Genomic DNA, 24,693 nt, shown 5'->3' with positions numbered 1-24,693 from the left:
CCATGAGAGACGATGGACTCTGAGAAACAAACTGAGGGTTCTAGAGGGGAGGGGGGTGGGAGGATGGGTTGGCCTGGTGGTGGGTATTGAGGAGGGCACATTCTGCATGGAGCACTGGGTGTTGTGCACGAACAATGAATCATGGAACACTTCATCTAGAACTAATGATGTAATGTATGGGGATTAACATAAGAATAAAAAAAAAGAAGAAAGTACCTGTTTAATTTTTTGGAAGCTTAAATCAGCCTTGGAGAGCTTGTTAACTCTATAAAAGAGAAAGTCCCTGTACCCACCTAAATCATCAGTTTGGATGTTTAAAATTTCTGAGAGTTCATGGGGTGCCTGGGGGGCTCAGTTGAGCATCTGCCTTCGGCTCAGGTCATGATTTCGGGGTCCAGGGATCGAGCCCCAAGTTGGGCTCCCTGTTCAGCAGGGAGTCTGCTTCTCCCTCTGCCCCTCCCCTCCCTTGTGCTCATTCTTTCTCACTCTCTCAAGTAAATAAATAAAATCTTTAAAAATAAATAAAATTTTGGGGGCGCCTGGGTGGCTCTGTCAGTTAGTGTCTGCCTTTGGCTCAGGTCATGATCTTAGGGTCCTGGGACAGAGCCCCACATCAGGCTCACTGCTCAGCGGGGAGTCTGCTTCTCCTCTCCCTCTGCTACTCCCCCTGCTTGTGCTTTCTCTCTCTGTCTCTCTGTCAAATAAATAAATAAAATCTTTAATTAAATAATTTTTTGAGAGTTTAAAAATAAGCTTAAGGGACGCCTGGGTGGCTCAGTTAGTTAAGCGACTGCCTTCAGCTCAGGTCATGATCCTGGAGTCCCAGGATTGAGTCCCGCATCGGGCTCCCTGCTCGGCAGGGAGTCTGCTTCTCCCTCTGACCCTCCCCCCTCTCCTGCTCTCTCTCTCTCATTCTCTCTCTCAAATAAATAAATAAAATCTTAAAAAAAAAAAAAAAAGCTTAAATCACTTTCATCAGTATTATATAACCAATATTTTAAAAGTTATGCTGAAAAGCCCAATGTTTTTATGAAAGTTTTTATGGGAAATTTATTTGCTGTTTTCAAAAATTGTAAAGCTGAATCATTTCTGTAAATTGTTTTCCATAGTTCCTGTTTTCTCAGTCATTAATTTCTAATTGTTTAGCTGCTTTCATTTTATTTCATTTTGTAAATAAATAAATAGATTTTAAATAGATTTTTAGTAATCTCTGTACCCAACATGGGACTTGAACCCACAACCCTGAGATCAGGAGTTGCATGCTCTACTGATGGAGCGCAGCTAGGCGCCCTTCAGCTGCTTTTAAAAATGAGCTAGAGTGCATTTTAGTGTGATGAAAAATGGCACTCTTTTCACTTTGCAAACTGCTGCCATATTTCAGAAAATTAGATGCTTTAATTTTTGGAAGTGGGAGTTGTCTCTAAACTACCTTTATAATATTTTCCTCTGGTACTGAATTTAATGATTTAATACACCAATACCTGCCTTCCGTGGACAAAGAGTTAAACTGTGTGGTAGTGGTTATACTCCTTGACATGTGGTCATCCATTGAGACAAGCGCAGCAAGAAACTCTTCCTGCCTAACAGGTGATGTTATAGTTCATGTGGAGGAAGATCATGTATTCATAAGCTCTGCTCATTTATTTATGTTCTGTTCTGTTCAGTAATTTCTGGTGGCTTGTAATGTCCCATAAATTATGACGAAATAGCCTAACTTAAAAGTGGAGGAAAAGAAAAAAGGAAAAGTGGGCATAAATTAGAAGCAGCAATAACATTGAAAGTGCATCTCATTCATCACTGACTTAAGCTACCAATGTGAAAGTGATCACAAATTTGATGTAGCATTTTTATATGAGGAAATTACATCATAGCATAGTGTGTGTGTTTTAAAATTACTTCAACTAGTGACTTTTTATCTAATATTTTTTTGTTCTGCTTATTTTAATAAACAGTATTATTTAATAAGTTATTTAGTATCTTAGGTAGATGTGGATGCTTTCAAAAGATTATAGTTATTGATTTACTGCTCTGGCTGATTCCATCTGGGGCAGGCTTTTAACACAGGTTGTGAAATTCTGTATGTGTCCAGAAGTACGTCTCACTGACCTAGAGTTATTGCCCTATTTTTTTTTTTTTAAGATTTTATTTATTCATTTGAGAGGGAGAGGCAGAGACAGAGCACAAGCAGGGGGAGAGGCAAAGGGAGAGGGAGAAGCAGGCTCTGCACTGAGCAGGGAGCCGGACATGGGGCTTGATCGCAGGACCTGGGCATCATGACCTGAGCCACCCAGGCGCCCTGATTACCCTATTCTTAAAACTTGGAGTAGTTAGTCTCTACTTTGGCTGGTATTTGGGGGTGATCCTAAGCCTCTCATAAGGAAAGGCCTCTTTTATAATTCTGCCCAAGAGTGTGACTGGATTACCTTTGAGGTCACTTTCTAGAGGAACACCATTTATATTCAATATATTATATTTAGTAATTCTCTGGCTACCATTTGGTTAGTTTTCATAGAGAATAGAGGGAAATTTTAATGTATTGGCTTTCCTTTTATAAATTAACTTCTTTGGGCTAATGTATATCCATTTAAAGTAAACTTTTAAAGGGTCAGAAAGTAAATATTTTAGGCTTTGTGGGCCATCTAGCCTGTCTCGAAACTATTCAACTCTACTTCCATAGTATAAAAGCAGACATAGATAATACATAAAATAATGGGTGTGGACATGTTCCAATAAAACTTTATTTAGAAAAATAGGCAGCCTGTCCATGCTGTGGTTTACCAAATTCCGATAGAAAGCACCACCGTTGATCGTAAATTTTGTATAGCTCACAATGTTCTTCAGGAGCAAAATTCCACAGGCTTCTCGTCTATGTAGTTATTTGGTGTGCTATTTTAAGGATTTTTCACTGGTTTTTGAGCCCCTCTGGGCCTTTCTCTCAACTGGATGGTATGGTAATTTAGTAATATTAGGTAATATTGAGGCCCTTTCTTTTGAGTAGCAGAACAATGGCCAATGGGGGAAATGAGTGGAGAGGGACAACGTCCACCTTGTGAGGTGTCTTCAGATTCTCTCTTGGGGTTACTTCACAGTGCTCCGCAGTCGCTTCCGGAAGCAGCGGCCTCAGCACATTCCAGCAGTGCCGAGTCAGAGAGCACCAGTGACTCAGACAGCTCCTCGGACTCGGAGAGCGAGAGCAGCTCAAGTGACAGCGAAGAGAATGAACCCCTAGAAACTCCAGCTCCTGAGGTACCGTGTCCCCTCCAGGAGGCAGAGAGGCGAGCTAAGATGGCAGCGCTCTGTCTTTTGGGGCTAGAGTCGGCTGTGGGCCAGCGTTGACCCTGGCCCGAGTGGTTCTGTCCCGTGGGGCAGCTCTTTTCCTGCCCCCGGGCTGTGTAGAGCCAGCCATTTCTGTTTACTTCTTACCATACATTCAGCCCTAGAGGTTTCGGTGAGCAGTCTTCTGATAAGTTCTTCTCTGTTGCCGCTGGTGTTGTTTGGAAGAGCAACTCACTAAGAATGTTTGCACACCATTTTCTTTTCCCTTCTGTTGAAAAAGAAAACTCATTTTTTAGTAGGCTCCTGTTTTAATCTTAATGAAAATTCTTTCTGAAATTTCAGGAATGCATGAATTAAGGAAATCAAAAGGAGACAGCCCAATTTAGCAAAGGGCAGGAATGTGAACTAGAAATAAGTCATCAGAGGTTCTATTTTTGAATCACTAAAAGCCATGCATTAAATTGATGGCGAAGTGGTTTTGCCAGGGTTGTGTTTCTTGCTCCCTTTGTTACATGTAAAACAGGGATAATTGTGTTTGCCTGTCACCCACCCTTGGGACATCGATGTTGTAAAATAAACCGATGAGATGGCAAATCGCAAGCACTAAGTTTATCTGGAGGATTTATGCTATTTTTTACTGGATCGTTGAGCACAAGAAGTTTAATGACAACAATCAGGGCTGCCAGATTCCCTCAAAACTTGGAGTAGCAATGTAAAAATTAGGCTGGGGAAGACTACTTGGTGAAAAGGGAAGAAAGACATTCTTGGTGAATTAGACCAGCTTATATAGTGAAAATTACTCTGCATGTTTTAGATGGGAATCCTGGGAAATGAGCCTTTCTGATTAAGAAAGCGTTAAAGTTCCCAGTATTTGTCTCTGCCATTTAGCAACCAAGGCAGTTCCACGAGAGCATTAACCGAATGCATCTGGAGGACCTGCAGTGGGCCTTAACAGCCGTGGCCGAGGGCAAGGGAGGCTGGAAAAATAACCGAGTGTCATTTTTTTGTTAGATATGAATTTATGTCTGGCACAGAGTAAGTGCTCAATAAATATTTTCTGGAGTGAATACACATGAATCAGCATTAACTGCACTTAAAATGCCTTTCAGATTTTGGAAACTGCTCTGTGTATTTCTGGGGGCTGTTTCCTTGTGTGATACTAATTACTATTGAAATCATTTTTCTGTGCCTCAGGAAAAAAGATATTGAATATGCTCTGCAGACAAATTGTGTGATTGTTCCCTGTTTATAAGATCTTTGCTTTATGTCTCACCTTATTCAATTAGAGAAATCTGCATGCTTATTCGGTTACTAAGATAAGAGAATCGGATTAAATAATAAAATTCCCTTCAAATAAAATGGAAATGGTACAGATTTGGCTGAATAATTGAAACTTGGAAGAAAAATTTAATCTGGTGTTTGTATTAATGAAACCATTAGATCTTATTGCCCAGAAGGTTACTGGAGTAGATGTAGAGACTCTTAGTTGAAAAAGAAATGTTCCCATTCTACACTTTATTTTTTTTAAAGCACCTTACCAAATAGGCTCATATTTGTACCTTTGTGTTGATGAGCAAATCTATCTAGACTTGGGCATAGTTTGTATGTCATGTCCTGACACTTGACTTCACCAGAAATATTTTGTCTGGGTCTAGATTTTAAACCTTTAATTTTTCCCACTGTATTTAACTACCTTCTCTCCCTCGATACCTGCCTTATTGTAAATCTCCTGTGTGAGAGTAACATGAATTCCACAATAAGCCACAGTTACTAGTTTTAACCTTTTTTAAATCTATTTTTAGATTTTTTTAGAGAATTTTGCTTTTTATGGCTCCATTTTAAGGTCATTTGACAAAGTAGGCCAGTGATCCTAAGAGATCTGAAATGTCCTATGCCTGTCAATGGGTGGGCGGCGAACTTGGGGGAAAGACTCTTTCAGTGTCTGCTTTATGGTGTGAATCAAAATGTAAATCTCAGCTTTTCAAAATATGTAGGACAAGTCATCTTTTTCCTGCTTCGGTTCAGAAAAAATGCTTCTATTCTCAGTTATCCAAGGATCTCCTTACTTTTCTAATCTCTTCATTGTCCTTTTTTTTTTTCCCTGTAGTAAACTACCTTTGTTGGTTTGCCTCTTAGACACTTGGTACTTTTTCATGAATTATCTGAGTTAGCTCTCTGCCAACCCTGTGAGGTTGAGCTGTCTTTTCACCTGTAAAAAGTTAGCAACACCAAGATTCCGGCCCTTGGCCATCTAACTCTGAAGCCTTTTTTCCCTATGACACTATGCCTCTCTCTCACACTTCTCTCCTCTTCCTTTTCCTTTCATTTTAGGACTCCTACTCGTAATGACGATGATTTTACTTTAAAAAAAAAAAAAAAGGCATATTTGTGCATAGCTCAGAACTTTTTATTCAATATCACAATTCACCTTAAAATACACGAACTTCTGACAATGTGAGGAGTTGTACGTAAAGGGACGTGCAGTCAGACATTTCTGAAAACACCTAATGAAGACCAGTCTGGTATTTTTTCATGCCCGGTGTGCTGTGTTTGGGTTGCACCAGCCCTGGGAGGCTGGCGATGGGCCGCGAGGAAAGGCAGGGCAAGAAAGCAGAGTCCAAACCTTGATCCTACCTAGCACTTAGACTTAAAATTCATTGTGAAATCAATTTGAGTCAATCCCTTATGTTAAAGTTTTCCCCATCCCAACACCCAAATATCTGACCTTAGAAGAATTCTATACATTTTCTGTCTTTATAGCAGGTCTGTAGAAAGGACTGGCCCTACCCTTTCTTCTTGCCTGGGCACATAAACTCAATTTTACCCTGCAATTGGGCCATATGCCTCCCTTCTAGACATTTTTAGGACCACAGTGGAAGAAAATGTGTTTTATTTCTGTAATCAGGACATTCCTTTAGTAGGACATTCCTACTAAATGTATCTTATACTGCCCTGTTTTGGGGTGGGGGGAGAGCAGATGTTATTTATACCAGGAATGACTTTCCTTTTTGGTTCATGAATAAATACTCTTCTATAGAGCATGTCAGTGATTCAAATGGGGCTATAAACTTAGCCCTGTTGAGAGGTCCATACCCGTCCCAAAGAAGAGTTTGAAGGGTTTGGTTCCTAAGGTGAGTGGCAAGTGATATATCCTAATGCCTGGTCCCCAGTGAGCCACCTGGATTACCACACCCTAAAGTGTTTGCAGGAAATATCGTTTGACAAGTAGGTATTGGGTGCTGATCTTTTCTCCACCCTTAACTGTCCTCCTGTCTTGTTCGAATATGGAATTCAGTTTGAGATTTCCTGTGGCAAAATAAATGCCTGGCACATTAGAGTAGTTTCCTTCTTCCCTCCGCCCTGCTCTGAAATTCAAATGAGAGCCTAGATGTAGAGTTGATATTGACGGAGATCTATTTTATTAAGCAGCAATAAAAGGGTAGGCAGAAAAAACAGTTCTGCAGCCCTCTTCATGGCCGAAGTTTGGTCCTACCTGGTTCCTTAAAGTTCCTCTTCTGCTGTAATACACCAAGCCCAAACTACCTACCTGATCATTTTATTACCTAACTTTTTCCTGGCTCCAGACTCTTACATTATATCCACATGTCTTGATGTGTTGTTGTGTTTTTAAAGAGTTGAATTATTTGGAACGTTCCACTCGGGAAAATTGTTAGCAATCTTTCCCTGTAAAATACCATCCACCTACTGGAGCAATCTCCTTATCCATCATCTAACCAGTTAAATCCCATGTGGACTATCTTTCAGTTAACTTCCTCGTGCACTGTTTGTGATTTAGTCATTCATACAAACCACCCATCAGAATGAATGGATCTTAAAAACATGTAGCATGTCGGTGATGTAATGCCCTTTCAAAAGGTGTGATCATTGCTTACTCTGTTACACACAGATGTTTCCATATGGCATAAGATGTATAGGTACAGTAATATGCTTAAGTAAATACCTCATGTACACCACTATATGCAAGACATAATAGTGGAACTTGGAGATACAAATGTCATTGGGTCTTCTGTTAATAATCTACTTGGAGAGACATGTTGGGATACAGAAGTCAGGAACTTCTGTTTGTTCGTCAGATCAGATGTACATATAAACAGTCTAATCTCACTGCTTTTAATTGTGTGCTCTGGAGCCTCCCTATGTTTCTTAGAAAAATAGATGCTATTTCAGATAAGATTGTCTGTAAGAAGAGACTTAATGTTTGATTTTTAAAGAATTCAAGTGGGACTAAATTTAGGGACCAATTTAATTGGTTAATGTGACGTCACTTGTTCTTTTACCAAGGTGCAAAACTTGAAAATCAGGCTGTAATCCATGATATACTGCAAACCTTGTCATGTATAAATGTTTAATGTTTTTAAGTAAATAGATGAAGTCAAGTCTTGAGGAAAGTTATTTTCAATTGAAAAGTATGTCAAAAAACAGGATAAAGCCTATAGGTAATCACTAAGAATTAGTTTATTCATTAGCCTTCTGAAAATCCTTTTGATAAAACGGTTCTGTTATTTCTTCGTTTCTCCCTTCATTCTCGGATAGTTTGCGAGCCAAAATGTGTCAGTTCTGTCTAAATTACACTGTAATTACCATTAGGACAAAATACTTAATATTACAAAGATTTTTTCTCAGCAGTGGTTAGTGGTCGGTATCTCATGGTCTATCAGTAGTCAATATCTGCTACAGCAAAAATTCCTGTAGCACAAACAGATTGGAAGATTGTGTTAAGAGTTAATTATTAAGAGACTCTGACCTGTAATTAGAGAAGGATAAAAAGGACTCGAATTCTTAGGTTTTGGAATGATTGCATCTCCCTGGGAGAGTCCTGTACAATTGGTTGACTAACACAGAAGAACTTACCATCCTTGGTCAGTTCACATTTTTCTCTTGTCCTTTGTTTTTAGCCTGAGCCTCCTACAACAAACAAATGGCAGCTGGACAACTGGCTAACCAAAGTCAACCAGCCGGCAGCACCCCCGGAGGCGCAGGGGAGTGCAGAGCCCCTGCCTCGGCCCCCCGACAGTAAGGGCAAGGGTGGGGGCGACAGCGGCGGCCCCACCCCTGGTCACGAGCGCTCGGAATCCAAAGATCCTCCCCTCAAAAGCTCCAGCAAAGCCCCTCGGGGCTCCTCTGAAGGCCCCCACGCCGGCAAGAGAAGCTGCCAGAAGTCCCCCGCGCAACAGGAACCCCCGCCGAGGCAGACCGTCGGGACCAAACAGCCCAAGAAGCCCGTCAAGGCCTCGGCCCAGGCGGACTCGCGGGCCGGCCTGCAGGTGGAAAGTGAGCCAGGACCCCCTCTGTACGGCTCCAAAGACCAGCCTTCCAAAGACAAGCCCAAGGTGAAGACGAAAGGGAGGCCCCGTGCCGGAGACAGCAGAGAGCCCAAGCCCGCGGCGCCTAGCCCCAGCGAGCGGAAGAAGCACAGGAGCGCGCCGCTGGCCCCCTCAACGGCGCTCTCGGGCCCGGAGCCCACGAAGGACGATGCGGGGGCCAGGAGCCCCGAGCACTTTGCCCTGGTTCCCCTGACCCAGAGCCAGGGCCCACCCCACGGCGGCGGCGGCGGCAGGACTAGTGGCTGCCGGCGCGCTGTGGTCGTCCAGGAGGACCGCAGGAAGGACAAGCTCCCGGGGCCCGCGAGAGACCCCAAGCTGCTGTCCCCGCTCAGGGACACTCCTCCCCCTCCAATCTTGATGGTGAAGATAACCCTGGACCTTCTTTCCCGGATACCCCAGCTTCCTGGCAAGGGGGGCCGTCCGAGGAAAGCCGAGGACAAGCAGCCCCCCGCAGGGAAGAAGCTCGATTCGGAGAAGAGGGGCTCTGACAATTCAAGCAAGTTGGCTAAAAAAAGAAAGGTGAGTGAAGGGGGCCTGGCCTCCCTCTGCAGTGTGGATTGTACGTGCTGTTGGCCTGGGGCTGGCTTTGACCCTTGGATTGTCTTAGAAGAGGCAGGAAATCTTTGCTCTGATGTGATGTAGCCTTTGCTCCTGTACCAGAGTGACCCTGTCATTGTGGACCAGCATGCTTCCCACTCTGCCCCCGGGCATTGGCATATGCTAGATCCTGCAGCAGTCCTCCTAGTTGGAGAAAAGATGAGGCAGATGTGGAAAAGGATATCTTGTTATAGGATAATGTAGCATTTCGGGGTATGCTTTTATTTTTTCTGATAACATTGGTATTTACCACTCTACCCATTACTAAGTTTTGCCCTAGAAATTAATATCTTACATGAACTGAAAATTTTTTTTTTTAAAGATTTTGTTTATTTATTTGAGAGAGAAAGAATGAGAGCATGAGAGGGGCGAGGGTCAGAGGGAGAAGCAGACTCCGATGCAGGACTCGATCCCAGGATTCCAGGATCATGACCTGAGCCGAAGGCAGTCGCTTAACCAACTGAGCCACCCAGGCGCCCTGAACTAAAATGTTAATAAGTATTCTGAATTACTGAAAGAACTGCTATATGCTAAATTTTACTACTGTGGTAGGATCCTTTTTAATACCGATACTACATCTGTATTTTAACTCATGGCTGCCTGACACCTCATTAATTTGAAACTACCAGATTTAGAATTTGTGACCTCTATTAAAGACTTTTATTAGTAAACAGAACATTATAAAAAAAGTTATAGAGCTGTTAAACTCATGGTTAGGATTCCTTGTTGAGTAATACTGGACTGATAATGGTATATTGTGCGGTATTGAAAATCTGTCATTTTAGTTATCACGATTTTTAGAAATTTCATTTAAGGAACGAACATAGTGGGAAAAGAACAACATTCATGGGGCACCTGGGTGGCTCAGTTGGTTAAGTGTCTGCCTTCGGCTCAGGTCATGATCCCAGGGTCCTGGGATTGAGTTCCAGATCGGGCTCCTTGCTCAGCAGGGAGTCTGCTTCCCCCTCTCCCACTCCCCCTGCTTGTGCTCTCTCTCTCTCTGCCAAATAAATAAATAAAATCTTTTAAAAAACCCAAACAAACACACATTTATACACTACTTAAGATCCTGAGTTAACTTGGACATACCACTGTTTTGGACAGTCTCCTTCCTTCCTAGATTCTGAATCACTGAGCTCCTGATATACTTTTTGCTGATGCTTCATGGTAAAAGATAAGTGAATTTTTCCCCCAGTGGCATTCCAACCTAATCTGTTCAAGATTCAGAGTGAAAGGCACAAGAAGGACCAAGTCTTTCCTGCTGACAAGGGATAAAAATTTTTAACACTCTTATAAGCACACAAAAAACTTCTTCCTCAGTCGTGGAAGTTGAGCTAAGAATAACAAAGGACAAAAAGATCATGAAGCCTGTTGTCCTTTCTGTGATTTGACCAATTACTCTAGCAGGTTAAAAATACAACATGACTTTATCAAATAGCAAAGGGCGACTGTTTTCTTCAGAAGCTTGTTGAATGAGATGTGAGGGTGTGTATTACCACCATAACCGCAGCCGGCAGCTCAAGCGGGTGGGATCCAGTCCTCATTGGTGGTGCTGTTTCAGCTAGAAGAGGGCATATTCCCATGTCAGATAACTTTTAAGACTGTGTGTGTGTTAAAAGCGTAAAACTTCATGGATGAAATTGTGATGGGCCCGGCTAAGAAAAAGTTTCCTGCATCTCATATCCCCAAGAAAGTTTCAAAAAATACACTCCTTGGGGGCACCTCTGACTGTTGGTTTCAGCTTAGGTCTTGAACTCATGGGTGTTGGGATCAAGCCCTTCATCAGACTCCATGCTCAGCGGGGAGTCGGCTTGAAGATTCTCTACCTCTGCACCTCCCCCCATTTGCTCTTTCTTGCTCTCTCTGTCTCTCTAAAATAAACAAATCTTTAAAAAAAAATTGCAGTCCTTTACCTCTCCTTCCTCCTGGGAAATCTTTTTATCACTTATCCCCCAGCTGTCATGATCTTGTCTAGTCTCTAGTGAACCTTCTGCATTAGCTGGAGTGGGGAGAAGTATTCACTTCTAAAATACTTACTAACCAGGTGGGAATGTTAGAAATTGGAGGCTCCCCAGACAGTTCTCATCCCAGTCCATACCCCAGTGCAAATCCAGAAGCAATTGACTATAACTCTGAAATGGGAAACTCCGCTCTCCCTGTTGAGTATGTGAGCCGTGCACTCTAAAAAGCCGTTCCCAGCCCTTGGCCTTGCTCCACTAGGGCAGCTCATTTAGTTCTCTGTCTAGAGGATGGAGAAATAATGACCCCCTCAGCTGAGTCAGATACATGCTTTCTTGAATGCTTTGGCAGGCAGCAGAGAGATCTGCCCCTGGGAACAGTTTGCCTCTCTGCTGTGACACCGACAGGATCAGGGTCCAAACCAGTGGTTCCAGACCTGGCTACACGTGATGGTCACCCTAGGAGCCTTTATGGCCGATGGCAGGGTTTGCACCCTCTTCCTTCCCCGTCTCCATTGATGTTTTCTAAATCCTGATGTCTAGCGGAGCTGGGAACCGCTGGAACAGAGCCATATCACAGGGCTGAGATTGTACAAAGCTAGTTCTTTGGATCGAGATGTTCCTCCAGTGTGCTCGGTTTTGACATCATGGATCTAGGCAACGAGGAATTCCTTGCCTAAAGTATGTCACTAGTTAGAAGCTGTCAGATAAGTCAATTTAAAAGTAATCCAACTGTATACTTATTTCATGATCAGCGAATCCTGGTCTTTTGGTTTTATTCCTGCTGGGTTCCAGGTACTATGAATATTGATCATATGAACCTGAGCTCCTTCCCAGTGTGGGCAGGCTCCCCCCTTTCCTGTTGGGACCCTGACTCCCACTGTTCGGCCTTTCCCACAGAGCAGCTGCTTTCCCCCAGCGTGTGCACCTGGGCCCCAAGGCAGGCAAGGCTGGTCTCTGTTCAAGCCTGAGCAGTTTTCCACAAATTTGGATGGTGAAGATTTGTTCATTGCTTTCATTTTCAGTGTGAACACTAGAAAAAAAAAAGCTCTCTGAGCAGTTGAAGAATGTGCCTGATCCTTCGCATTAGTGAAATTTTGTTCTTCTATATTTTCTTTTTTAATTTTTCAGTAGACTCCATGCCCAACATGGGGCTCAAACTCACCACCCTGAGATTGAGTCGCATGCTCTACTGACCGAGCCGGGCAGGCGCCCCTGAACTTTAGTTTTTCATTTAAATTCTGTCTGTTCCTTTTGTGGTGCAAAATTTAGCAAATATTTTCAGAGGGTTAACAGATCCTTGAAGCCATTTTAGACTTAAAAGCAGGAGAGGATCATCCTAAGGACGAAATGGTGGATGACAGCAGTTCTGCTGCAGTTGTCAGATGTGGCCCCTGGAGAAAAGTATTTACTACCTTAAAGGACTGGGCAGGGGGCAGTTCATGATGAAAAATGGAGAAAACTGTGGGAGAAAATAGGCATGACTTGACGTAGTACTCCCTACAGAAACTACAAATTTCATCATTTAGCTTACGGTTTAGAATTTAAAATACAACTTGTATTTTCATTTATATAATTTGCAAACCAAGCTTATGTTTTCCAGGCTAGGAAGACATGGAAGTCGAGAAGTACAATAGAATAAATACAGTCAGTTGAGCACAATTGAGAGTGTTCTAACAACACACCTAACTTGCATAGCGCTCTGTGTGTGAGTTAAGTGTTCTAGACACTTTTGTAGGTAATAGCTCTTTTTTTTTTTTTTTTTTAAAGAAGATTTTATTTACTTATTTGACGGGGAAAGAGAGCACAAGCAGGGGGAGCGGGAGGCAGAGGGAGAGGGAGAAGCAGGCTTCCTGCAGAGCAAGGAGACTGACGTGGGACTTGATCCCAGGACCCTGGGATCATGACTTGAGCCGAAGGCAGATGCTTAACTGTCTGAGCCACCCAGACGTCCCTATAATATCTCATTTAGTTTCAATCATTGTATAGATCGCCTCTCAAATAAAGTGCCAGACTGTCCTGACCATTATGTAGACAAATATATGAACAAGGAGGTATATTCATTCAAGTCTCCCTTTTCATTTTTCTGAACAGTTGCTTCACTGACCAAGAAACTTTGGCATTTTTGGAAATTACATTTCAGAACTATCATTTATGTCAGTTTTGGGGAATGGGAACAGGAAGTTATGGGATGTGGTGGGAAAGTGTGCATTTTTATTGCTTGCGGATGGTTGGTTCAGTCCCTTCTATCCAAGATCTGACTGTCTTTCCTTGGATTGTTTATTCAGACCAACATTTCCAGTTAGTCTTCTTCAAAATCAAGGGTTTGAAAGTCATCCCTTATAGTTTCCTAAAGCCACTGATGTCTGATTTCTTCATGCCTTGTTAATTGCCCTAAGAAGAGCATCATAACCGAATAAGCATGGTTGCCAAGGCTGTTTTAAACCATTCTTATGCCTGTGTATTTCCTCACCAAGAAGAAGGGGGGACAGTGGGTTAATTTTCCTTTTCTGTAGTACTTATCCCAGTGACTGTAATCTGTCTTCTCAGTAAGGCCCCGCCCTCGTTCTTGGTACTGATTGGACCTGGTGTCCACTGTGTCATCATCATCTTAGTGCACCTCTTGCAGAGGCAAATCCCGAATTTCCCAGAAGGCTGCTTCTCCACTTTTCCTGTCCCCAGGTGCTACCAAGCCCACTTGCTTCCCGGAGGGAGGTGACGGTCTTACAGTTTGAGTGCCAAGACCCTACGGGTTACTTGCTCAGCTGCTTCCTTTTCTAGAGGTGATCCAGGAGGGCTCTGACATCTCTTGGGTGCTTAGCAGAAGTAGTTCTGGAGCTCATGCTGACTCCTCCCAGTCCAGTGATGTTCTTCTCTTTCATACCTGATGGTTGGTTGGTTGGTTGGTTTTGGTTTTGGTTTTTTTGGTACCCAGGTGTCTGGTTGGGGGCATTATTGGAGAGAGGCACAAGGTCACAGTTGAAGATCAGTGTATTGACTCTGACAGAGTGCCATCCTGGCTCAGTCCCTCTGTTGTCCCCATTCCTGCCACTCCAGTGTGCTGCGTTCTCACCCCCACCTACCCTTCTATGTCCGTTTCCTTTTCAGATGCTCCTTGGCTCTGTCATAGCTAAGCTCCTGGTAGAAACTCTGTGGCCTAAAATGAGTGTCCGTTTTGGAAAAGCTGTCTTCATTTTCCCTTTGCTACCTGTAGGTTCTTAGATAGTGAGCCAGATGCTGGGGCAGGCAGGAGGCTGCCCTGAAGGTGTTCTCCTTCAGAAACCAACTTGGCCCAGCACAGCCCCCCTCTTCCTTTTATGGTCTTCGTACTTGCCCTCTGCTGTACTCTGGAGAGGGTGTGGCATCTGGCAGGTAATCCCTGGCCTCCTGACCCAACAGGTTAAGAAAAGCAAACAAGTTAGTTAAGAACCAGTCATCAGCCAGCAGCCTCCTTTTGTTGTTGATGCAGGCCCTGTTGAGATGCTTATCCTTTTGGAAAAAGGGAACTTCCAAAGCCCAGAGCTTACACGGGGTTCCATGTAACAGGGCTTGATCTGTGGTTAAGCCACAGGCGCAGGAGACTTCTTTTTCCTCTTGAAGAGTATATCACTCTTCTCTCATTTTCAAATGGCTGCTTGTCCCAGAAAAATCTGAAGAACTCCTTGCCTCCTGCTTTTCGGTCTTGGAATTCAAGACTGCATTTCCTGCCACTCAGTACTGCTTGGTGCCCTCTTTAATGGCCCTTTCCTAAATCCAGCCACTTAGAGTTGTAGCACCGTCCTGCTTCCGGGGGCCTCAGCTGTGCCCCTCAGCCTCTCAACTTACTTTCTGTGCCACTTGACAAATACTCTGGGGAAGCCTCTGTGATTGTTCCAGACAGAAGATGACAGGGTTTCAAGTGCATAGTGTACAGAAACACTGACCTCAAGCCCACAGACTTGAACTCAGTCAAGCGAGGACAGTCACCAGAAGGGGAATGTTGCTTCATTGGGTTTAATGGCTTACTTTCTACCAACTTACAGAATATGATCAGTTTGTCAGTGCGGCCTATCAGTGTCATGAGCATATTACTCCAGTAAGTGCCAACACAGGTGTGAAATGTTAGTGTCAGCGTTTATGTTTGGTGATTTCTTGGGGTTTTCTGGCTGTTCTCTTGAGTCACCAATTGGCACAAGCCAGGGGTATGTCCAGTTCGTGAGGGTTGCCTCACTGTGAGTCTTATTTTCATGTGTGGTGTATAACGTCTGCCACTTTGGTTTATCGTCCTAACCAGCATGTCCTAAGCAGTGTGAAGATAGACAAACAAAAATGAACTCTTATTCCACCTCTGGGGTTTGGTGGTTTTTTGTTTTGTTTTGTTTTAAGGAAGTAACCTTGTGGACAGTTGATGTCTAGTTTTCCCATGGGGACTTATCTATGTGTCATTAATTGCCTAGAAACACCTTCCACTGGAAAAAGTATATATTGCTATCTACCACATGTACAAGTTAATATCTGTCTGGATATTTCAGCAAATTCAGTGACTTTGCCCAGAGAGAAATCTCCCATCATCTCTCACTGCTTGCTAAACCAACTTTCCAGCCCTTAATCTAAGATGGAGGAGAATTCACTGGGCAGAGACTCATGGGCACAGTAGGTTCTTAACTGACAAGGAGAATAGCAGGGTTCTATTTTAACCCAGTCATTTCCAGTTTACTCTCTCTTCTCTGCCAGCATTGACGGTCCCTCAAGGGTCGCCATTACGAATTGTTGGATGGGGATCTGTGTGCCCTGCGGAACCCCAGGAGGCTTCTCCTGGCATGTGCCAGCGCCTTTCATTTCTTCTGAATTGTGCTCCAGAATTCTGCTGCTGGCCAATGACATCCATGCTGAGGCCACAAGAGAAACAGCTGTGTCAAATTCCCTGTCTTCCTTCAGCTGTGCCTTTAAGATGTGCCTGTTTGTTTACGTCACATTATCTTACTAGGGTCCCCCAGGGTGCTTTTTCTGTAGTCTTCTGTAATAAATGGTTATATTTCTGAGCAACTGGTTTGTTTTTATCTTATCTAACCGGTACATTTTATTTTTTAAATTTTACTTATTTTGTTAGAGGAGGGGGAGGGGCAGAGGGGGAGAGAGAGAATCTTGAGCAGACTCCTGGCTCAGCACAGAGCCCGACAGGGGCTCGATCCTGCAGCCCCAAGATCATGACCTGAGCCAAAATGAAGAGTCAGACACGTAAACGACTGAGCCACCCAGTCACCCCTAACCTGTACATTTTATAATTCCTCTTTGAATTGGCTAATTGGAAGTTCAGAGCCTAATTTGCAGAGTGGCTCTAGAAAACTGTAGTACAATACTGTCCACTAGGAATACAATGTAAACCATATATGTGATTTTAAATTTTCTAGTAGCCACATTAAAAACTATAAAAAGGCAAGAAACCAGTGAAAATAATTTTTAAATTTTTATTTAATCCAGTATATCTAAAACATCACCACTTCAACATTTTATCAATGTAAATGTAAGTATGTTTCCCATTTTTGCACTAAGTCTTTGAACTCTGTCACTTTGGACCAGCCATGTCGGAGTTCTGTCTGGATGCTGTCGGGGGGCCGTCAGGCTTGTGCCGGCCATGCAGAATGAGCCTCGAAGAGGGTAGAAGCCTTCCCTTGGATTCCATTTCTCTTCTCCCCATATTTTCCCTTCTTCATATTCTCACTTGCGCACACACCAAGTGATTAGAAACCTGTACCTTTATAAGCCACCTTGAATGATCCGTTTTGAAACAAGAGAGAAAGTGTTTTTCCAGAGGAGAGCTGAAGGGCTGAATGGCCGCGCACACTCAGGTGCATGGGTTTGCAGAATGTCTGGTGGAGGAGGGGCACGTGTTTCCTATTCCCCTTCCTTTGAGCGGGGTCAAGCTGCTTATTCATGTCTGGGCAGAGCTTGAGCCTGCCCGTCTGAATTTATTCATTTTTTCTTGGAGAAATTCAGGGAATGAGGGAGAGACCGGTGGTGAAAGTTGGGGCCTCCCACAATCAGTTAATTCGAAGAATGTTTTTTTTTTCTCTGAGGCTTTAAGAGAGGATTTCAGGTTTTTTAGGGATTGTCCTAGATTGACTGGGTAGTGTCCCAGATTTCTCTCTTGGTGAACTGACAGTTGGAGGAGTTTAGTTCTAAATGTGCATCAGAATTAATTGAACAACTCCCACCAATCACTTTATTGTCACTTGCTGTTCTTCCCATGGAGCGGTTATGTGAACTCAGACCAGTGGGAAGGAGGCCGCCGTGAAGTCACTGAGTCCATGTGAGACTTGCTGTAAACTTGGTCTGTATGTTGACAAGGGAAAAAGACTTTTGCCATGAAGAATTCTTTGTTCTCTTAATCACTGCGTGTGTTTAGCGTGCGCTTTAGTTGGTATAAACAGATGTTTTTGAGTTATGTGACTATAGATTTAAATATCCCTTCTGTTCATATTCTTCCCTCATTAAAATTATACTTATCCTTCATTTTTTTTTTTTTTTAAATTTTATTTGTTTATTTGAGAGAGAGCACAAACAGAGAGAGAGGCAGAAGCAGACTCCCCGCCGAGCTGGGAGCCCGACATGGGGCTCGATCCCGGGACCTGGAGATCACGACCCAAGCTGAAGGCAGACACCCAACCATCTGAGCCACCCAGGCGCCCCTTATCCTTCATTTTTTTTTTTTTCAAATTTTTTGAAAAATAGAAACATGTGTCCCCGTATATGTATACAGAGCTATAAAGACAGTCTCTTAAAAAGAAAGGAAGAATGACAGTTGTGTCTGTGAAAGAGGAAAAAAAAAAGTTAGCTAGAATCCCAAAGCAACTATTCTTACTTTGTTGTATGTCTTTCTAGTCCTGCCTATAAGATAGAGACAGAGGGTTTTGTAACCCTGTTTCTTTCTCAACAATATACTTATTTTTCATTAGATGAAGAGTGAGCTTTAAGTACTCCACTCCTAATTTTATACAAAGAATAAATTAGTGGGCATAAGTGGATGGTCCTTTTGAAATAAAGGGGGATGGGGCGCCTGGGTGGCTCAGTTGGTTAAGCGACTGCCTTCGGCTCAGGTCAGGATCCTGGAGTCCGGGGATCGAGTCCCGCATCGGGCTCCCTGCTCGGCGAGGAGTCTGCTTCTCCCTCTGACCCTCCTCCCTCTCATGCTCTCTGTCTCTCATTCTCTCTCTCAAATAAATAAATAAAATCTTAAAAAAAAAAAAAGGGGGGGGATGTCTTTACTCATAAAATCATCCGTTGTTACTTGCTGTGAATATGCATGTTTTATTGATTCTTTTATATTTAGAAAAACGTCAGTGATGTGTTGAGGACTATTACTTACTCTTCCTGTTGTCAGCTATTACTTAGGCATAGAGATCCTCCCTTCCCTGGGTGGGAAGAATCCTCCTTCCTTGTTCGAAAATCTGTCTCAGTACAAACCTCATCAAATCTCCATTGTCTGCTTCCCTCCACCCCCCAAAACACACACAGTGTAGGTACTTAGAAGTTTGCTGTGTGTGTATAGATGTCGTCAAAAGTCCAATGACTCATTACCTTCGCTGTGAAGTCTTTTCTGTTTTGTCCGTACATGTGTGTTTGTAACAGTGTACTTTGTTATGCTACACTAATAGGCTGAAGCAGAGAAAGACCACGATAGCAAGAAGGCCAGACTGGAGAAAGAAACCAAGTCACAGTCATCATCTTCATCCTCCCACAAAGAATCTTCTAAAACGAAGTGAGTATAGAGATTAGCAATAGCCCTGAAAGGTGATTGAGTCTTCTTGGGTCTTGACAGGACAAAAACATTTTTATTCTGCAGTAGGAGTGGGATCAGCACACTGTTGGGCTCATTTTGATGATGCGCTAAGTTTGTTTCATGTTGCTTTTATCCATGAGGACCTTTTGGGAATTAACAATTCATTGAATCCAAACTTAGGTTTATCAAAGACATTTTAACTATGGAAAATTTCCTGAACATCTGGAAGTAATTTCTTTCTAAAAGAATTTTTCATAAAAACAAGAAAGGTGCTATTATTATCCCTACTTTGCGGAATTGGAAACCGAGAAAATGACTTGTCCATAGTCAAAAAAGTCATGACAGATGGAACTGGCACTTGAACCCTGGGAGCCTGGGTTCAGTGCTCTTTCTTCAGGCAATTCCTGGGAGTGTCCAGGCCTATTCACTAAGTCTCTTGCTTTGGAGAGAGGTGGCGGCGGGGGTTTCCAGGAAGGTGTGACTATAAACAATAACTATTATTCACTCTCTGGTTTATTCAAGAAATCGCTTCATACGATGACTTGGCAAAAGAAAGTGTATAGTGTCACTGGGTGGGAGCCAACAGAGATTTGGGAGGGAACGAGCGGGGAGGAAGGCGAGAGAAGGTGGCAGCTGGCTTGGCCGCTTGTCAGAGAAGGGTACAGGTTAGGGAGCAGCTAACAAGACTAACTTGGTTGGGGGAGTTGGGATCTGTGGCAGACTCTGGGAGCTTAGTGACAAACCACACAACTTAATCCATTATTCATAGATCGGACTAGATCTTTCAAAGTCCCTGAAATTGGGCCTTTCTACAAGAATGGACTTCATACTCTGTGATTTCTTAATTTTTGGTGTCGTCAGTCATTTTTTCTTACAACTAAACTACTAAAGTTATGTGGTTCGGGTTCTGTCTTAACTTAAAATTTTGCATGATGTTTCCTTCCAGAACATCCAGGCCCTCCTCTGAGCCCTCAAAGAAGGAAGCGCTTCCCCACCCACCTGCGTCTTCATCCTCCTCCTCCTCCTCCTCCTCCTCCTCCTCCCAGAAGCCAGCCAAGCCTGCACAAAAGAGGCCAAGGCGGGAAGCCGACCCCTGCAGCCAGGACCCTCCCCAAAGTGCCAGTAGTAGCAAGGGCAACCACAAAGACTCTTCCGCCCCCAAGCACAGAAAAGTCGAGGGGAAGGGACCTGGAAGCAGTACAGAGCACAAAGTAAGTGGGGGGGCTGGAACTTACGGAGTGGAATCCATCAGTACATCTTTACTTTGAATTCCCAGATAAGAGAAGTTCCTAAGGATGGTATTTCAGAACTCTTCGTCACTGCTAATAGGGCAATAATGAGTTATTTGTGCTTAAGATTCTACCACGTTTTAGAGGGAGAGTAAAAAAGATGGTTAATATTCCATGTAAGTTTAGATGTCAGTTTATTCTTCCTTAACGAAGTGATTAAGAGGTGAAAAGTCGGAATAGATTTTTGTGTTAATTTTCTATCCGGTGCTTTGCAGTAAAAAATGTTACCTAGCTTAGTTCTTGGTTCACATGTTTGGTATCAGATACTTTGGTTTTTGGTTGTAATGGAAAAAAAATAGCCACTTTTTCAAATAATAGTCAAATATAAGGTCCTTTCTTCCTGCTAACCTGGGGGGGGGGGTGGGGTGTGTGTGTGTGTGGACTACAAGAAAATGATACGTTTAGCTTTGTTGAGTATCTGTGCCTTGGACATTCTTGTCTTACATCTTTTTGGTCCTCAGTACAATCAGTACCTACAGTTTCAGATGAATCTAGCTGGGAAAATGCTTAGCTAAGCTACATTGTACAGTACTTGATTTCCTCTTTTTTTGAACTACTATTTTGGGCTAATTTAGAGGGGTGTGGTACCTTTAGGTCAATGGTTTTAACTGTTGGAGTGTGACCTGTATGATGATTTTTTTAAAGGGATCTTCTGGAGATACTGCATATCCTTTTCTAGTGCCTTCTTTGCCAAATGGTAACTCGAAACCAGGGAAGCCTCCGGTGAAGCCTGACAGGTAAGACCCTGGGTCCTCCTGCTTCTGTTTTCCTCCTGTTTCCTCTGCCCCTTCTCTGCTTCCTCCCTCCTCCGCCCCGTCTCCTCCCAGCCTTTTTCACCCCCTTCGTCTTCACTCATCTTGTCCCAGTCTAGTAATTCCAGGTTCCTCTGACTCACTGCTGATATTTGCTTCTCTTTCAGACAACAAGCAGATTTTCACATGAAGGAGGCCAAAAAGTTGAAGCAAAAAGCAGAGTTAATGGTCAGTTTGGCTCTTTCATCCCTTTGGTAGAATGTTTTCTGATAAGATCTCTGTGGTCTCATTGAATTCCCTATCACTGAACGGGGCGGGGGGGGGGGGGCGCGGGGCGGGGCGCGTGTCGCGACATGGGCCACAAAGTAAAGCAGGATCAGCGGGTCTTAAGCAGCGAGGGGTAAGGGATTCTTAGTGAAATTATTCACTTTGACTCAGTCTGAACATGAGTGAATGAATAGACAGGGTACCTAGTGACAAGTTTTATATCTAAATGAATGGAAGTTAAATCTACCTGGTGGTGTTTGTTTTAATACATGAGGGCTTCCTCGTGCCACTGAGTCAGTTCTTTGGCTGTGGGAGACGAGTTCTGCTATTGAAAGTCGATCAGTTTGTGTTCAGCCTGAAACATTTCAGAAACTGAGGTAGTCTGTGTTCCCAAATTGTCTTAATGCCCTTGAGATAATGGCCCGAGGAAAGAGTAGAACGAGTGCTGTTCGGTAAAATTTGAACATGAAGGTAATAATGAAGCAGTAAAAAAAAAACGTGCTTTTACAGAATGAGCTCTCTTCCCCCAGTGGCTGCTGGGACGTTCTGGGAAGCGGTGCTTTGTTGTTAATTGCATCCGTGATTGAATGTGCTGTTCATCCCTGCTGCAGTGTGATTACATCATGCCTGCCCTTTGTCGTGTTCAAACATCTGAGGCTCGGGGCCTTTTATTTATTTCATGTGTGCTCTAAGCCCCAACCCCTGCAAATACCATATATTGAACCTTGTACACATGAGAAGAGCATGGTGGCCCCCGAGACCTGGGCCTGTGCTCTCTGCCCCAGTCTGCAGGCAGGCATCTCTCCTCAGATCCTCAGACCGGCTAGGGAGGGCTGGACCGAGACCCTGTTATCAGCCCCTGTTCATCAGGGCAAGATGCTTATCAAATCCTTACTATGCGGGAATGCTGTGAGGGGTTCAAAGATCAGCCTCTGCCTCTAGACCTGTCTCCAGAGCGGCCCCGTTCCTAGGACGGCTGCATCTGCACTAAATGTGACAGTGTTTTTCCTGTCTCTCCCTTCCAGCTCCCCAGAGCTGGTGCCAGAACTGTAAGAACCTTTTGAGTTCTGCAAAAGAGTAAATATTCAGTACTTTGTCAGCCAGTTGTCTAAAACTTGCCCTGACATTGGACGCTTTCAGCCACTAGATTCCTTCATTATTTTTTTTTTTTAGTATTTTATTTATTTGACAGAGAGAGACAGCAAGAGAGGGAACACAAGCAGGGGGAGTAGGAGAGGGAGAAGCAGGCTTCCCGTGGAGCAGGGAGCCCTATGCGGGGCTCGATCCCAGGACCCTGGGATCATGACCTGAGCTGAAGGCAGATGCTTAACGACTGAGCCACCCAGGCGCCCCAGATTCCTTCATTATTCAAACAGTAGTCCAGGGGACTTTTTTTTTTTTTTTTTTTTTTATTAATTTGTATAGATGCACCTCTTCTTCCTCCCTGCCTAAGCTGCCCACATATCCCAGTGTGCCCAGTTCAGTCCTGGTTTATACCTTGTTGCATCTCATTTTAATAGCTAATAATAGCTCATTTCACTCTGAAAATATGCTGGTTTGGCCAAAAGCCCGAATGGGCAGCCTCTTTATTTTTCTTTAATTCTCCTTTATTTGCACAAGGTCTCAAATCGGTCCATTTTGTGTTCCAAATCGTTAAGTGCACCACTGAACATAGAGGAGTGTCTTTTTTTCTCTGTGTCCTACTCACTGTTGAGAAGGGAAGTGAGGCCGCTATTCTTAAACCCTGTCTCCGGAGCTACCCAGGGGGCTGTCACAGGAATGTTTTCGTTCTTAGCCTTACAGAATACTTCCCTCAAAGAAGCGGATATTGGCATTTTTTTTTTTTTTTACTATAGTTCCTTTTGTTTATACACTAAGGCCAGTATAAATCTTGGAATTTCCATGAAAGAAATGGCATTAAATAAACAAATTGAGGAGTTAAATTCTCACCAGTGAAGCAAACCAGTAAAGCCCTGTACTGCTGGTTTAGTGGGGGCGTGCCAATTTGATCTTTATTCTTTCTGTCACTAATTTTCAGTTTTTGGTTTTTTTTTTTTTTTTTGAAATGTAAAACAGACTTTTTATTAAACATAGAAAACATATTTTTCAAGTACAGGAAGTTGACAGCACTTAATAAATACAAAACTTAATGTTTCAAGTTTTTCTTAATTTTTCCTTATTTCTTAATTCAAGTTAGTTAACATATAGCGTAATACTAGTTTCAGGAGTAGAATTTAGTGATTCATCACTTACATATAACACCCAGTGTTGATCACAACAAGTGCCCTCCTTAATACCCATCCCCCATCTGGCCACCCCTCACCCACCTCCCCACCAGCAACCTTCAGTTTGTTCTCTACAGTCAAGAGTGTTTTATGGTTTGCCTCCCTCTCTGTTTTTATCTTATTTTATTTTTCCTTCCCTTCCTCTATGTTCATCTGTTTGGTTTCTTAAATTCCACAAGAGTGAAATCATATGGTATTTGTCTTTCTCTGACTGACTTATTTCACTTGGCATAATATCCTCTAGTTCCATCCACGTTGTTGCAAATGGCAAGATTTCATTCTTTTTGATGGCTGAGTAAGACTCCATTTTATATATACATTTGTGTGTGTGTGTGTGTGTACACATACACACACACACACACCACATCTTTATCCATTCATCAGTCATTGGACATCTGGGCTCTCTCCATAATTTGGCTTATTGTAGATAACACTGCTATAAATAGGGTACGTGTGCCCCTTTGAATCAGTATTTTTGAATCCTTTGGGTAAATATCTAGTAGTGTATATGTTGGATCATAGGGTAGTTAGTTCTATTTTTAACTTTTTGAGGAACCTCCCTACTGTCACTGATTTTCTGAGCCTGGCTTTCTCTGGAAAAAATAGTTTAGAACAAAGTTATTTTTAAAAAGTTAGCAGCCCCACGCCATCTTTCTTTGCTGATATGTTACCATCTCCTTATACTCCTCTTGCATCTTTGCTGTTTTCCTTTTTGAACATATCAAGTTGAAAGCATTAGCAGAAACTACAAACTTGGATATGTGTTAATTGGTTGCTCTTATAACACATGGTCCATATGGCAAGTGTAGAGAAAAGGTGGGGGTGCTCATCACAGTCTCTGAGGAGCTGGCTGTGTTCCAGGGAGGAGAGCATTCCGTGACACCACGTGCCTTCAGGTTTAGGTGACCACCAGTATTTGAGCTCATTCATGTTTCTACTTGCCCTTTAAGGGACTCTGAAATTTTATCCTCCCTGGCCCAGGGATAGCCTTGTACACTTAACCCTGACTTCCAAATGAGATTGGATAATCTGTTTGGCTCTAAAATACATAAGACGATTATTGTTAGACATAAGTTCTAAGATGCTCCTTAAACCATGTTTCCTATTGCTTATAAGATAAACTTCCACACATGCAAAGAAATTTGTGTCTGCATCATTCTAGGTG

General features: G+C 43.1%; 1 protein-coding gene across 5 annotated transcripts in view; it reads left to right on the top strand.

Annotated features, from left to right (window-relative positions):
- The window catches only part of AFF1 (ALF transcription elongation factor 1), a 98,553-nt gene that overhangs the window by 57,633 nt on the left and 16,227 nt on the right, over window positions 1–24,693 (top strand). For all 5 annotated transcript variants that reach the window (XR_014142945.1, XR_014142944.1, XM_081812189.1 and 2 more), the window contains exons 9-14: window positions 3,090–3,246; window positions 8,193–9,140; window positions 18,811–18,914; window positions 19,882–20,146; window positions 20,870–20,961; window positions 21,144–21,204. Coding sequence is in view for 3 of the 5 variants with exons in the window: in XM_081812189.1 (XP_081668315.1) it covers window positions 3,090–3,246; window positions 8,193–9,140; window positions 18,811–18,914; window positions 19,882–20,146; window positions 20,870–20,961; window positions 21,144–21,204 (1,627 nt within the window). In the remaining 2 variants the exon portion in view is untranslated. The remainder of the gene's footprint in view (window positions 1–3,089; window positions 3,247–8,192; window positions 9,141–18,810; window positions 18,915–19,881; window positions 20,147–20,869; window positions 20,962–21,143; window positions 21,205–24,693) is intronic.

The sequence above is a fragment of the Leptonychotes weddellii genome, chromosome 2 (genome assembly GCF_054177405.1).
Source record: "Leptonychotes weddellii isolate Sample4059 chromosome 2, ASM5417740v2, whole genome shotgun sequence".
Lineage (NCBI taxonomy): Eukaryota > Metazoa > Chordata > Mammalia > Carnivora > Phocidae > Leptonychotes > Leptonychotes weddellii.
This window is presented reverse-complemented; position numbering and strand designations above follow the sequence as displayed.